The sequence below is a fragment of the Papaver somniferum genome, chromosome 2 (assembly GCF_003573695.1).
Source record: "Papaver somniferum cultivar HN1 chromosome 2, ASM357369v1, whole genome shotgun sequence".
Taxonomy (NCBI): Eukaryota; Viridiplantae; Streptophyta; class Magnoliopsida; order Ranunculales; family Papaveraceae; genus Papaver; species Papaver somniferum.
This window is the reverse complement of record NC_039359.1, coordinates 161021818-161038231: the sequence shown is the minus strand read 5'-3', so window position 1 is coordinate 161038231 and position 16414 is coordinate 161021818. Positions and strand designations below refer to the sequence as shown.

At 36.3% G+C, this 16414-nt stretch overlaps 3 protein-coding genes across 3 annotated transcripts; 1 reads left to right on the top strand and 2 right to left on the bottom strand.

Moving 5' to 3' along the window:
• Positions 1-239: 239 nt before the first annotated feature.
• Positions 240-4988, top strand: LOC113349583 (inactive beta-amylase 9-like). The gene is made up of 3 exons (XM_026593556.1): positions 240-588; positions 3140-3622; positions 3736-4988. Exons 1-3 carry the CDS (start codon positions 337-339, stop codon positions 4618-4620), a joined length of 1620 nt encoding a protein of 539 aa, XP_026449341.1. The 5' UTR covers positions 240-336; the 3' UTR covers positions 4621-4988.
• Positions 4989-10806: 5818 nt separating this feature from the next.
• LOC113352357 lies at positions 10807-11799 on the bottom strand. The gene has a single exon (XM_026596183.1). The coding sequence runs from the start codon at positions 11797-11799 to the stop codon at positions 10807-10809; it is 993 nt and encodes a 330-aa protein (XP_026451968.1).
• Positions 11800-12879: 1080 nt separating this feature from the next.
• LOC113349582 (tubby-like F-box protein 3) lies at positions 12880-16028 on the bottom strand. The gene is made up of 6 exons (XM_026593555.1): positions 14998-16028; positions 14506-14593; positions 14182-14311; positions 13926-14105; positions 13310-13799; positions 12880-13121 (listed from the first exon to the last, which is right to left on the bottom strand). Exons 1-5 carry the CDS (start codon positions 15334-15336, stop codon positions 13325-13327), a joined length of 1212 nt encoding a protein of 403 aa, XP_026449340.1. The 5' UTR covers positions 15337-16028; the 3' UTR covers positions 12880-13121; positions 13310-13324.
• Between the last annotated feature and the right edge of the window lie 386 nt (positions 16029-16414).

Sequence of the window (16414 nt, the reverse complement as noted above, 5' to 3'; positions counted from 1 at the left end):
CTGAAATAATAAACCGCCAAACTTTATTATGACAAAGTCCAACGGCATCCTCTCGTTTTTGCTTCAGATTTTACAAAGCAGTGCACTCCAAAAATTCGGCATCCACATGTTTGACAAGTGTCCTGACTCTTGCCTAATCATTTTTTCTTGAGGACAGCATTTCCTGAACCGTCACTTCAAAGCTGTTCAAGCCTTACAAATAATTTGAAAAACTTTTATAAATTCGAGTAACCCAAAATAAAATAACCACGTCTAAACTTTTCATCCTCGCTCTCATTTTGATTTTCTGAGAGAAAAAAAAAAACTAAATCTTTCTTTTTTTTCCTTGTGATAGATATGGAGATTTCATTAGTGAGATGTTCACAAGCAAAAATCATGAAAAATGATGTTGAGATTCGTGAATTAGGGTTTTGTAATTTGATGAATAATCAAATCTTTAATAACAAAACAAATAGGATTTGTTTTGATGGTCTGATGATGAATGATAATAAGAGATGGAGAAGATCGTGTAAGGTTCAATTAGCTTTGAGAGCTATCAAATCGGAGACAGAGAAGACAGAAACAGTCATTAGAAAACAATCTAACTCAGTAAGTGCTGTCTTGAGTTTCTTTATACGAAGTTTAAATTTTGTTTGATTATCATGAATTTATATATTAGTAGAACATCAGAGCATGATTAGGGCTTTGATAAGCACAAAATGTCTTGTTGATAATGTAGAGAGCCGACAACACAATCATAAAATGAGAGAATTAAATACTCTGCTGAAATTGTTTGATGGGAAAAGTTTCAATTACTGTGTGATTGTGGTGTCGATTTTACATAGTTTCCGTATATTGGATGTTAGGAGCAAATGTCATCATGGTTAAAATGAGTGTTAGTTTAAAATCATTAACCTCGTACTTAACCTGCGCCTCTTTTTTTCTTTTTCTTGATTCGGTAACCTTATCTGTGACTAAACATTGCCTTTTGTGAATCAACTTTTGATTTAAAAATTGATTTAGAAGATGACTTTAAAGACAGATTGTTAGGTTCGGTCATTTTGACATTGAACTAATTTTCATAAAGCTTTGATTACATTTTTCTGATGTCTAGATTTGTAAATATTAACCATGAAAATAGTGCAGGTTTTTACTCTTATTTCAATGCAGACATTTTTCAAAATTTAGCCAAAAACACTTCTTTTTAACAAACTTTTTAGTGCTTACTAAGTCAATTTGCCAGTCTTGTGGGGTTCACGCGGAGATTATCTAAAGGCTGATTTTTAGCGAGGATGAACACTTCTGCTTGATGATCTTCTTTGCAAAAAATTAGCCTTTGGATCATCTCCATATGGGTCCACAAGGCATGCAAGTCACAGTAAAAACTTATAGGAACCCATGAATGCTACAATAGGGACTGCAATCACCCTCCTGACTTTCCTCTTATGGTTACTGTTTGCCATAAGAGGCCGGTAAAAGTCAGGGTCTAGAATACTGGTATTAATTCCATCTGCCACTACTCCGATACTAGACGAGAGACCTTTTTGGATCAAAACCTAAGTTGGATGACTATCTTGAAATATTTGGAAGTGGGTGGAGTTGGTCAAAGAACGGCAGTACGGCACAGGATACTCATGGCTCTACTGGTTTGTATCTTATACTATCAATAGCATTGTGGGTTTTCTGTCTGCCAGATAGCCTGAAATTTTCTGTTCACTCTGTTCAGCTATATTGAATTGTCCCATTCCAGCTCATCTAGTCATTGAACATGCACCCAGAAAACCGGAACTGCTACACATCCCGCGGGTTATACCGACAGACGCAGTGGGGTCGGACCCCTCCCAACCCGGTGGTTTAGCAAGGGGTAGGTTTAGTGTGGGTCCCACCCCACTGTATCTGTCGGTATAATCTGCGTGATTCAACCCGCGGGATATAAATCATTTTTGCCCCCAAAACATTGTTTACTTACTTTTTTCCACTTCAATTTGTTACTTTTATAGTAAGGTCAAATACAGTTTTTTCTTATCTGACTTAGAATGAAGGGATTGTGCCTGCTGCTGGCCCTGCTCCTTTGGAAGATAATAACTTAATATCAAGGTCAGAAGATAATAACTTAATATCAAGGTCAAATACAGTTAAGGAGTTTCTGAGTTTTACCACAAATACACAAGCAACAGCTTACTTTAGTTTCACCCGAGGTCAAGCAAATTTCCTTGTTATCAGTGAAGTCGAATGCCTAATGTACAGCTCACACTCTATTAGGATGTTCATGGGGTATTTGTGGACGAATAGCTCACACTAGAGAAGGATACTGCATTTATCAAGAAGGATGTTCTGTTTTCAGTTAAAAAAGAGGAATGTATTCTGCTTCAGATGTTTTAGTAGACTCTAGGTGGCTTTAGTCTTTTCCATACATTCATAAAGATGTGATGAAATAGTGAGGTTCAGCTTCGGCTAAGAAAGAAATCCAACCCTCGATCTTCAACCCTTAATTGTTCTTTTTCCTTGTGTGGGAGTAAAGAGTGCTGAACACAGAATTTCCATGTCCATTTTTGTCGAAAGTAGGATCTAGGAACTCTGTTTTTCACGTTGGATTTTGAGTTTTCACATACGATAAGTCTTGGTTTTGAACCTCTTCACTCTCAGTGGAAAAAAGAAAAACTAATAAAGGGGTCAGAGTTGACATTTATGTGTGGCAGCACTTCTCATTGATTTTTTCCCGAGCAATGTTGTGGAGTACATTATTTGACCACATTAGCTGACCACGTGATGTGTCAGTTGATATGTGCATAGGATGTGGCATGAGTGTGTGTAGCTATTTATTCACTCCGTATTCTTGATCTCATTTGAGATGAAAGCCGGAGAACCAATCTTTCATTTCTTTAAAGGAGGAATAAGAAATACGGATCAGAGTTGACTACATTAGCTGCCATAGCATGTAGACATCAACCGCCACGGCATGTGGTGAGTTAATGTGGTACAACATTGTGCTCCATACAGATTTATTCATTCCTTCATTTCTTGCGTATACCATTTTGTGTGCTATTATGATACGTTTGATAATGTGATTGGAGGTGCTGAAGCTATGTGTTCGTATTTTATTCAACAAATTTGAATTTATATTGACAAAAAAAAAATGTTCATTTCCTTGTTTACACAGGAAGGAAGACCAAAACTGTATGTTGGACTTCCTCTTGATGGAGTCTCTGACTGCAATTCTGTCAACCATGCAAGAGCAATTGCTGCTGGATTAAAGGCGTTGAAGCTCTTGGGTTTAGAAGGAGTGGAGTTTCCGATTTGGTGGGGTATAGTTGAGAAGGAAACAATGGGTCAATACAATTGGTCAGGCTATGTTGCTCTTGCAAAGATGGTGCAAGAAGCGGGTCTGAAGTTACGTGTTTCCCTTTGCTTCCACGGCTTAAAAGAACCTTCAATTCCGTTACCCGAATGGGTATCTCGTATTGGAGAATTACAACCTGATATCTACTTCACTGATCGCTCTGGAAGGCGTTACACTGAGTGTTTGTCTTTGGCTGTTGATGATCTTCCAGTGCTCAATGGAAAAACTGCAATGGAAGTTTACCAAGGATTTCTTGAGAGCTTTAAATCGTCTTTCTCACCTTTCATGGGTTCCACTATCACGGTAATTCTTTGGTTTTCAATCTCACAACAGATTCTGTAAGCATCCATATAGAATTAGAATAGCTACCAACTCTTTTCTCTCTAACACTGACTTCTGTCTTGCCACGTTTTCAGGACATCACAATTGGTTTAGGACCAAATGGTGACCTCAGATACCCGTCTAGTCCTTCAGCAAGTACACAAGATTCTAGAGTTGGAGAATTCCAGTGCTTTGACAAACACATGCTCGACCACCTCAAACTGCATGCTGCAGTAACTGGAAACCCTAACTGGGGACTTGGCGGTCCACATGATGCCCCAACTTACTACCAATCTCCCAACTCCAATACTTTCTTCAAGGAGAATGGAGGTTCATGGCAAACTCCTTATGGTGATTTCTTCCTGTCCTGGTATTCAAACCAACTCATCTCTCATGGAGATCGTCTTCTCTCTCTTGCCTCCTCAATTTTCCGGAACACTCTTGTCACGATATCCGGAAAAGTCCCACTTGTACACAACTGGTATAAAGTTCAATCCCATCCTTCTGAAATGACTGCAGGATTCTACAACTCAGACTCAAGAGATGGTTATAATCAAGTTGCAGAACTTTTTGCGAAAAATTCTTGTAAGATTATCCTCCCAGGAATGGATTTATCCGATAAACACCAGCCTTCTGAATTATATTCAAGTCCCGAACTATTGCTTTCTCAGATCAGAACTGCTTGTGAGAACCATGGGGTAAAATATGTTGGTGAGAATTTGTTGGCGTCAGGTATGCTGCCATTGAATGGTTTTGAAAGGATCAAGCATAACCTTTCAAAGGGAGCTGCAGTAGATTCATTCACGTATCAGAGGATGGGGGCATATTTTTTCTCACCAAAACACTTTTCGTCATTCACAGAGTTTGTCAGGAGCCTAAACAAGCCTGAATTGCATCATGATGATATGCCGACATATGAAAAAGAAGAAACCATATTGGTATCTAAACCAGTTAAGGATCTCAGAATGCAAGAAGTTTAGTAGAAGTAAGATATCATAATTCCTGTATATATAGATGTCAAGGAATTACAAATGTAAATTGTATGTGGAGAGAAATTTATATATAATAGAAAGAACCTAACAGTGTTACCATTTGCACACAAAAAAAAGAACCCGCAAACTAAAGCTTCAAAGGAGTTTGAGCTTGCTAGTTGTTGCTGGGTAAATTTATATATAATAGAAAGAAAGTACTGGTGAAGAAGATGCAGGAGAAAATTAGTGTAAATTTAAGCTCAATTTATCGAGAAACTGTAAGAAAGAACTGGAGACAAATAAAGGGCACGTACCGTGCGCCTGCAGAATGCATACTCTGTGTTATGTAAATTATTTGAGGAGACGGTTTTCCCTTAGTTTTTTTTGACACGGTTCGTTTAGAACCACAGATTATCAAATTATAATTCGACAACCCACATGAAAAGATTGTCTGAACTTTGAGGGATCGATGCTAATATATTCAAAGGTCAAACAATTTCAACAGTTGGTTATATTTTGACGTTGAAGTTCGCTGGTAAATGGTAAGGTTACATGTAATGAAGTGTGTTATTTTTGCGCAAGAGTAGGGTGATAACAGAAACAACATTCTAGAAAACAATTATCCTGTGTAATTACTTCCTAAGAGTAAAAAAGAAGGCAAAATGTCAAAATAGATCAATTTACGAAGTAGCCAAGCACTAGCTGTATGATTGAACCTAAATAAGAGAATTACAATACCGGGAAGGAAGTGTATATTTTTCACATTATAACAGTAACTCAACTTGTGAACACTTTGGTGGCTTTGAGATAGCTCTTCTTGTTTCCTCTTATTTCTCATTATAATAGAAACCACATGAATGAAGTGAATATTTTCACCAGCTTAAGCCAATCCTCATCAACACTTCCCTCAATTGTTCAGGTGACATAAAAGTTGGGAAAAAAGGTTGAGCAATTGCAGAGCCCTTCAATCTGAGAAATTTACCATAACATTACACTTCAATCTGGATGGCGGTGAACTAAAAATTTGAGGCTGAAACTGACTTTAGTCAAACTAATTTGACTATGGGTGGTTTTAAAAATAAGCTTTACCCATCAATTCAAGTTATTGACATTATTTTTTTTATTATTTTTTTTATTTTTTATTTTTTTGCTGAATCACAAGTTTTTATTATATCAGAAAAATTAAAATGTTTTACAAAGAAGAAATACCAAAATTACATAAGGCTAAGTTTGACTAACAAAATCTATAACATTTCCTATTTGGCATTTCTATTTTAATCAAGTTTGCTGGTCTGCCAATATGAAATTCAACTTCTTCCATCTGCAACTTTACACCCTTCTTAGCTAAGCCTTCAGCCGAGAAATTGATCTCTTTATAACAATGTTCATACCATATTTGAGCTAAGCAAGATTTAGCTTTAAGCCATCTAGGTGTTTTTTTTTTTTATAAGACAACTTCAATAAAATAGGCCAACATTTCTTAACCAGAAATGTGGTACTTATACAGTTCACTGATTATATCTAGTATTGATATGATTGATCATATTTGCTAATGATTCATCTTTCCATTTTCCTACAACAATGATTTTGTTACAAAAGACTGAAATATTTGCCGCAAGGGAATTACAAACTCTGTTTACAAGAATGAAAGACAGCATTAAATTTTGTAAGTTTGTGATCCGATTTTCCAAAATAGTCACTGTTTTTGAATTTTTGTTCTTTAGTCTTTGCATACATTCCAACTAGCAGCAGGACTAGTTCTGAATCGCACCGGAATTCGATGTTGTATCCACTTAGATCTGTTGCCCATTGGAAAGCGGCGTCTGCTCCTTTTAGTTCTAGCATTTCTCTTGAGGTCCTACTTGGGGACTCTCCTCTTGCCTCTCTGCAAGTACCTGTGTCATCAGTAAGAGTTAGAGATGTTGCAACATCACAGGTATCTTGTAACATGGACAAAGCTATGTTAATCCTTAGTCTCATGAAGCCTGGGTACTGCCAATTATTTAGTTTTGTAATGTGGAGGTTTTGGTCCTTGAGGGGTCATAGTATAGACTTTGAATTGGATTATAAGTCTTGTTGTTGATGTTCAATGTTGAATTTATGTATTTCACTATTTTTTAAGCCATCTAGGTTTGAAGCACCATGGAATTGATCCTTTTTGAAAGCCTTCAATTACTGTTTTTGAATCTGACCTGATAATGATGTTAACACAATGCAGTTTAATATCCCATTCAATAGCCCATATCACTGCAAGAGATTTAGCTATGTAACTTGAAGCTACCCCCAGACCTCCTGAAATAGTGCCAATAACATTGCAATTATGATCTCTGGAAATTATCCCAAAACCTGCCAAACCTGGATCCCCAATTGTTGTTCCAGTACAACAAAATAAGACAAATCCTCTTGGGTAGAAACCAATTACATTCTCTAATAGCTGTGAATTTAGTACCTCTGTTACTTAACTTAAAAAAGTCAAGAATTGTTGAATCATAGAGAAAGCTGCCACTAACCAAATTTCTTTGACAATAGGACTTTGATTTTTAGCACACTGAATAACATGATCAAAGGATGAAGGATTGGGAAAGTTAAAAATATTACCTAGCCATTGCCATATCTTCAAACTGAAGCTTCGGAACCACAATAAATGAGTCATACTATCTTGATCTTGTTTACATACACAACACATAGATACCATTGAATAGCCTTGATCAATTTTCTTCTGGTCATCAACAAAAATCCCTTGTTGAAGTTTCCAAATGTTGCTTGAGATACTGGGATGAATGAAAGGTTTTCATATATTAGAAGGCCACTGAACTTTTGGTTCCCTGTGTCTAATTTTGTTAACTGCTGCTGTTGTTGAAAAAGCCCCCTTAATATCACTACTCCAGATCATTTCATCTTGATTACCATTTATATTTGGTAATGGACAGTGAACGAAACCTTGTAATTCAATGGGAATGATCCATTCATTATCTTGTATTAAGTCCTTGACTTTCATATGCATACTATGATTTACATAATCAGTAAAACCAATTCTATCAATTATTGGACAGTCACCAGTCCAAAGATCAAACCACACTGAAATACATTCTTCATTGCCTAAAAGCCATCTGACATCACTTTTAAGAGATTGCATGCCCATTTTAAATCAGGCCACATAGAAGACAATTTCCATTGATGTATCCATCGCCCATTTTTATCTCTGAACTTAACTGAAAGAAACAATGACCATTCTTCCTTAGAATTTATAAGCTTCCACGTCATTTTCATCAACAATGCTTTACTAACATCTGATAATCTTCTAATCCCCAAACCTCCTTCAGCAAAAGGTATACATACTCTTCTCCAAGAAATGGTTTTGGATTTTTTAACTTCAACATCACCTGACCACAGAAAATTCCTCATAATTTTTTCACATTCCTTGAGAACTGAAGATGGCCATTTTTATACAGCCATGTTGTATATAGGAATGCTACTTAGCACATGTTTAATTAATATCAATATATCATGAAAAGACAAAAGTTTTCCTTTCCAAACTGCCAAGTATTCTTGCATCATTTCAACCATGGGCCATAAAGTTGCAGTTTTGATTCTTCCTGGATGAATGATGACACCCATATATTTGTCTGGGAAAGAAGTTAGTTTCGTTTGTAACATGTCTGCTATCTGAGCTTTTCTAATATTAGAACATCCATCTATAAAAGAGATTGAGCAATTCTGATAGTCTTCAAGAAATTTTAAGAGATTGAGTATGCTTCTTTTTCAACCATTACTGAAGAGGAAAATATCATCTGCAAAAAGCAAGTGTGTAGGAGCAATACCATTTCTTGTCACCATTGGCTGTAACTTGTTTGTTTCCACCAACTTTGTTAGACCTTTGCTTAAAACTTCCTCCATTAATACAAACAAAATTGGAGATAATGGATCGCCTTGTTTGAATCCCCTGTGCATAGAGAAGAAGCCATTTGGTCCACCATTGACCATGACAGAAATTTTGGCAGATGATAAAAGCACTTTCAACCATTGACACCAATCCACAGAAAAACCATATTTTTGAAGAACTTTAAATGAGAAATCCCATCTTACTGAATAACATGCTTGAGATATATCAAGTTTCAAGCTTCTCTTCTTTCTTTTTCATCTCATTAACTAATTCAGAGGCTAAAAGGATTTGCTCATGAATGCTTCTACACTTAATGTATGCAACTTGTTGAGGAGATACTAAATTATGCATAAGACTAGCTATTCTTAGAGAAATGATTTTGGTGAAAACTTTAAAACTAAAATTACTATGACCAATTGGTCTAAATTGATTGGGCTTTTTTGCACCTTGAATTTTAGGTAATAAAGTCAAGAAGTTAGAATTTAAACCTTTAGGTATGTACTTCCTTCTCTAACAGTATTGAACAGCTCCGATGAAGTCATGTTGAATAATTTCCCAGCAAGCTTTGTAAAACATTCATGAGAAACTATCTGGTCCAGGAGCACTATCTCCATCCATTCCAAACACTGCTGCTTTTATTTCTTCTGCTTCTGGAATGAATTCAAGCATGAATTGATCATCTTCGGTAATAACGTTAGGTATGACATCAAGAATAGAATCATTAACAACCACATTTTGAGCTTGAAATTTATGCTCAAAAAAATCCACTAAAATTTTAGTAATTCTTGTTTGATCAGATACCAAATTACCATTTTCATCTTCCAATTCACATATGGCATTTCTTGTTTGCCTGATTTTAACATTTGAGTGAAAGAAACTAGTATTGGATGAGCCTTCCATTACCCACTTAATTCTGGATTTCTGTTTCATCATTGTGTTATATTGAACTTCTTTTGAATTAAATTCATTTTGAGCTGTGACCAAATCATCCAAGGCATGATGATCATGAGGATTGGAATCTGAAATTTGCATTTTAACTTTAACATTGTTTTCTGCTTCTTAAAGTTGCACATTAACATCACCAAATACCTTCCAATTCCATTCTCTAAGAATTTGCTTGGGATTTTTGAGTTTTTTCATAAAAAATATAGGCAGCATCACCGTGTACTTGTTCTTCCCAACTATTTTGTACAACTTTCATGAATGTGGGGTGCTCTAACCACATTTTTTGAAATCTTAGAGGAACATTCTTTGGTTTTGGAACACTTGCACAACCACCTAATAATGGTGCATGATCAGAAGCAATTTTGAGACCCACCTTGTACCCCCAATCACCATGTATTTGTAGCCACTTCATGTTGAAAACCACTCTATCAAGATTACATAAAATTCTCTTGCTACCTTGCTGACAATTAGACCAAGAAAAATCTAGACCAATTTTTGGAGCTTGCATTAATTCACATGCATTTAAACAATCATTAAAGTCAATCATTGATCTTCTTGAAGGATCTCTACCACCCACTTTTTCTTCCATGGATATAATTGCATTAAAATCACCTAACACAGCCCAAGGTTTTTTGAGTTCACTAATAGCTTGCATTTCATACCATAAATACCTTTTTTGGACAACATTAACATGAGCATGCACACCAGATACTAACACCTCACCCGCAGCCACTGTAATCATTTGGCTTGTAATAGAGACAACGGTAGGAGCAACAATTGATCTACTCCAGAATAACCATGTATTGATTTTGTGATCATTAGTTTCATTGTGAATTACCATATATTGCATAACAGGTAAATTTAGTTTACTACAGAAAGAAGAGGAGCACTTAATTTTTGGTTCAGCAATCCAAACAAGAGAAGGATTAAATTGATTAACTAAAGCATGTAACTTTTGTTGAGCCCTAAGTCTTCTTAGGCCCCTTAAGTTCCAAAAGAGAATTTTCATGGTTTGGTTTGGAGTTTTTTGGACCTCCTTTACCAATGTTTCTTCTAAAAGTATATTTATGAGCAACTGGATTATCAAATTTTGCACCAGAATTATTACCTGGAATGACATTCTTAACAACTTCATTTGCATTCTTTGAAACAGGACTAGCTTGTGTATTTGAAGTATTACTCAAAGTAGATGAACTTAAATTCTTCTTTTCTGCAGTTTTAACTACTGAATACCAAGTAGTGAAAGGAACAGGTTGTGAAGTTACCTTTCCTGTGCCAGCATCAATAAACTTAACAACATTGTTTTCAAGTTCTGTAACCTCAGCAATTTGCATTAATTGTGGTGGAGCTATCTCAACTGTAGAATCTTATTTACCCATAACCTTCTCTTCTTTGTAATCATCAGAGTTCAACACATTAAATCTTCCTCCTACTAGATTAGGATTGATAGTACTGGAGTTTTGCTGTGTTGTTGGAGTTGTAATATTAGTGACTAGTGAGTCTTTTGTTAACTGTAGATTATGACTTAAAGTGGAGGTACTAGCGTGTACCTTAGATGGAGAATTTTCAACTTCTGATCTATCACAGATATCAAAAGGTGTGTGAGGAGATTCTACACTTACTTTAGTCTTCTGTGGAGCACTACCTTCAGTGTTACTTTTGGTTTTCCCAATCCGACAATCTAGAGTTGAGTGGCCAATAATCTTGCAATGATGACAGTACTTTGGAATGATTGGAATTGAAATATTTTGAAAGAAACCCCCATATTTGGTGCCAATCCATATTTTGTTAGGAATTGGTTGAGCGAAATCCATCTCAACCAAAATATTTGCATAATAACCAGATTCACAATTTGCTGTAGCAGTATTAATCTTGATAGGTGTTCCAATCTCTTTACATATCTTGAATAATATAGTTTCCTTCCAGAACTCTAAACCCAAACCAGGAAAACGAACCCAAACTTGAGCTTTAGAAGTGCGCTGATTAGATGGTCTGAAATTTGATACCCAATTTGTTACTTGTAAAATCTGATTTAGGACTTCCCATTGACCAGCTTTGATGGTTTTACAATCAAGTTCATTGTCCAACTTAATTGTAAAAAAACCTCTTCCCAATGGAATGAGTTTACATTCCCCAGTTAACTTCCATTGTTGTCGTAAAATAACAGCAGCATTTACGAATTTGATATCTTGTAAATTTAATCTTCCTATTAGTGAAAATCTCCATGAATTTAAAGCATCTTCAAACAAATCATCAGGCAATTCTATTGATGGAACTTTTAACGAAGACATATCTAAATTAGGTTTTGATGTATCTAAATGAGATTCATCTGAACAGGTGGATTTCAGACCAGAATCCATGAATCCACCTGAATTAATGGTTGGTAATCATAAGAAATATGACAAAAACAAGAATTGAATCAAGGAAAAACACCTGAATTAATGAGGATTGACACAGAAAATGATGAAATGAAGGATGAAAAAAGTCGCCGAGTTGATCGCCGGTTTGTAGAGCGTGACTCGGACCGGTTCTCTCTCTTTTCCCAATCTTCTCCTTTTTGATTGAGATATTTTTCTCTTGAGACAAGTTATTGACAATTAACTACTGGTCATTGGTAGGAATTTTGGTTCATTTGTACCGACAAGAAAGATCATCAACATTTTGTACCATCAAGATATTGTTATTGTTTGCTGAGCCTGAAAGAACTTTATTTAGTAATCTTAGTTAAGTAGGCAACTTTACTTTCAATTGTTCGTCTGAATTGCTTGAAGTAGCATGACTTAAAGAATGTGGTTCCCGTATTTCCTGTTTAGAAAAATCTTTTTAGGATGGCGTATGGTCCAACTCTCAAAGAGCAATGCTAAATGCGTCTGATAAGGGAAACTTAGTCGACAGAAAATAATAAAAAAATGTATCGACTTGGACTACGGTTTTGCTATCCCTGAATCACGTTTTGCTCTGCCTCTACCAAAAATCATGTTTAATTTGCAAGGAACTAAACTGGCGAATGCAGTGGCGCAGAGTCAATAAGTATAACTACACTGCAAGACAACTACAATATCAGAAGAAAAAAAAATCAACAAAACAAGTGTAGGCTCACTAATCTAATTGCCAAGAATTGGTGGCTTTGAGATGGCTCTTTCTTTTCCTCTTGTTTCCAGTCTCTTTATTTGTAATTATAACAAACTACATGAATGAAGTTTTGGTCAATTTAAGCTTGCAACCTACTGAAATTTAGTCAGCATTTTATACCCAAATTTTCTTAGACCTCGGATTTTTGTTTTCTTCTTTTTGGTTCTTACTGAAGCTTAAACAGAAACCTCGTTATAAAAGGTTCGGCTCGCAGAGCCAGCTTCTCAAACCCCTTAAAAGTCAGATTGACGATCATGGCATCCTTCAATCAATTGCAACTCCACAAACAATGTGAACACGGGAGAAAATTCAATTGGAACGAGCATGATCTTGAAGGATTTAACATGTTACATCTTTTTCTTCGAAATTCAAGTAGTTTATGTACACAAATGTCACGAATAAATAGTAATACATAGATAGCTGACGCGGGGAGTAAACCTACTAAGTTTAACTGCTTTTGTACCCTTTCCTTGCCAGCTTTCACCGTGCACATCGCCACCTCTGGGAGCAATAATCACTGACACCCTTTGAAGATGGTACAAAACATTGCCTGCATAAAACAAATAAAATAAGTTAACAAAGGAAGTACTGCGAGACTAGAACAACATTGCCGTTGTAGACACTACACAAAGGATGTGTTGCAAAAATATTCCTTCATAACTCTCAGCTGCAAAATGTTGTTCTTACCACCAGTTCTGGAAGAATGACAGTTTCAACTTCTAGAAAGGAAATTCATACCTTTTACTTTTCGGGTTATTCACAGGCAATCTTGGTGTCAAAACTGCTAAGGCAGATGGCAAATGCCTGGAAAGCTGAAACTGGATACTGATAATCCATAGTGAACAAGTCCTTTCCAACTTTGCCGAACTGAAGCAGGACCTTCTCATGTTCTGGTCCAGAGGGTCCATTCTCTGGAGAAGCAACCAACTGAAAATTCTTCACGGAAGCAACTGTCACCCGGCCACGAAAGTTCAGACACCAGCATTGAAGTTGCTCATGCCACCTAGGCGACTTGTTCTTTAACACCAAAAACCCTTCTTTCTGATCGACCAGAGGACCTGATACAGAAATCTCCTTTTGGGCAGATGATTTAGACCGGAAAAATGGTAACATTGGGAAGGACTCAAGGTTGCTAAGTGGGAATTCAGTCTGCGTGGGGGCTGTTCCACCTGGTTCTATTGATGTGGCAGGGATTCCATCCATTACACAATGCATCCTCCGTGGACCCCTAGACCCACAAAAAATGGAGAGGGGTGAGTCTACTATTGGTGAAGGTAGTAACAAAAACACAGTATTAATTCCTACGAGAAGAAAAAAGAAAAATGGCAGTCATAATTCAATGAAGTTCCCTTACCTGGATCCCAGAACATTCAACTCATATGCAATGTGTGCTACTGGGTAGTTGCCAACAGGGACTCTCGGTGTAACTTGTTTAGAGCCCACTAGCCTATTGGAGCGGCTTTTCGATACCATGGCTACAGCATAAGGAGGCTGGCTATCATAGACTGTAAACTTAGTCCCCAAAAAGTTTGATCTGTCAAAAAAGCAAAAGTGAGTGAAACTAGGTCCATACGTAAAAGACAGACCATGACTAGCAAGTTGCACTTTACCTTAACTTCCCAATGTAGGTACCGCTCCCCTTAGACATGTCATCTGCATCTATAGAGATGATGTAGTCCGTGCAAGTAGTGCGACGAGCCTTACGAGCAGCAAGAAGGAACTTGCCGTTGTCAGTCAGCGCTGCGATGAACGATGGTAAATGTTAAACCCAGAATGGGATAAACAAATCTGTAACGGGGGAAATCTATCTTTTAACCACTCTACATCAGCTAAGAGAATCTATTTCTCAAAAGAACTTAAAATTAACACCTTAACAAACCAAAAAAAAAAAAGTAAGGTTGTCCACCAAGAGAAACAAAGATTGCACGCCTCACCTGGAGTCAATCCAAGGTAAAGATGATATGTTTGGGCCGTCCTGTTGCGTTTGATGAAACACTGGATTATTGTCTCTCTTGGACCAGGCTGCAAAGAACAGAAACAACATCTTGAGAGAGATAGAGAGAGTGTGTAAAATGGAGATGGCGGACAATATAGGGCAATCAATCCCCATGCCACATGACAATTCTCAATGAATATCAACAACAAATGCATGATAACATGACGAGAGGCACTACTTAATTAGAGGTGGATGGAGCTAAAACATGTCCCTAATCCTCACACAGAAATACCAATTGCATAACAAGAAGGTCTAGCCGAGTTAACTTCCGTGGAATTGACACTTGAAGAAGGTCAAAATCATACAAGCTACAAAAGTTATTTTAGCTTATAATCGAGCCTCAGATGTGCAAGTCTAGCAGTACAAAACTTATCAAATGCTATTTTGAATCAAAACATCAATTCAGAATTATGGTTTAAGAAATTCAAACCTGTTTCAAGGAGATGGGAAACGTTAGCTTCCCAGACAATTCAGGTGTCAATACAATCTCCTTAGTGATTTCTCTCCAATTTCTACAAACTCCAGCACAAGCAACAACGTATTTCCTCGGTGGCCATTTAAACTCGGAGTCTTCAATTCTCATCAACACATCTCTCAATAGTTCAGGTGGCATATTGGCCCAACAACTTTGTTTAAATGCATCAATTGGTATGGTTTCATCTTGAACCACCTGTAGTGATTTTGATTTCAACCCCTTAACATCAAATCCTCTCCTTGACATACTTCCAAATTCTCCTTTCACGTCTCTAATTATACTCTTCAAAGTCATCAAAGAAAAGAGAAAGAAAAAAACCCTTTTGAACCTTACATAAAAATTATTTACAAAAATTTAAAAGAAAGCCCCAAATCTCTAAATCCAAAACCCTAGCTAAAAAACTTAAAAAGATCCTAAATTTAATCAAATTAACATCAGAATCTACTGAAACCCCTAGAAATGAAGCCCCAAATTACCAAAACCCTAGTCACTTGAAATTATTGAACATAAGAAACCTGGTTCTGAAATTGAGCTCAAAAATTTTCTGAACAGATCCAAACTTTACTCAAATTAATAGCAGAATCTATTGAAAACTCTACATATCAAGCTATTTTAATAACTTACGCTTCTATTTTGGTACATAATTCCCTACTTTTAAGTTTAGAAGAAATTGACAAAATTATATGAATAGATTTGGTTCCTTGAAAGCATTGATAGATTAATTTGGAATTAATCTACTTCTAGAACTCTAAAAACATCAAGAAAATTCTTAATAACTACTGCATATCAACATCACCACCAACAACAACTTCTTTTCTTTTTCTTTACAATAATTGAACCCTAAAAGATTAGATGTTTAGACTCTAAAAAAAGGTTCTCTCATTATTAAATGGACAGCTGTGTAGAACACTGAGACAGATAGAAAATTAGGGTTTTTCTTTTCTTTTTCTCTCGGAGAAGATTACTCTAAAAGAGTCTATACCTCATTTTCATGGTTTTTGACGTTAGTGGGTGTGTTACCTAAATACCCTTGATAAATAACCTTATCTGGATAATTATTAATCATTGTCATCTAATTCTTGATTAAGAGGAGTTTCTGTTTTGAGTTTCGATTTTTCACCGGATAAGTAGGGTTTAATGGCACACCGTGCCATGTGTCATATTACAATTCCAATTGGTGCACACTCCTTAACGAGTGTATATTTTACATTTCAATCTCTATCCTTGATTTAATTTAGGGAGTTGTGTAATGAGGGTCATGATTCTAAACATAGAAGGTAATGGGGTCATCAGTTAAATAATCAACCAATCAGAAGAATATGTGAAATATACACTCGTTAGAGAAGTGTGAACAGATTTTGGCTCGTGTTAA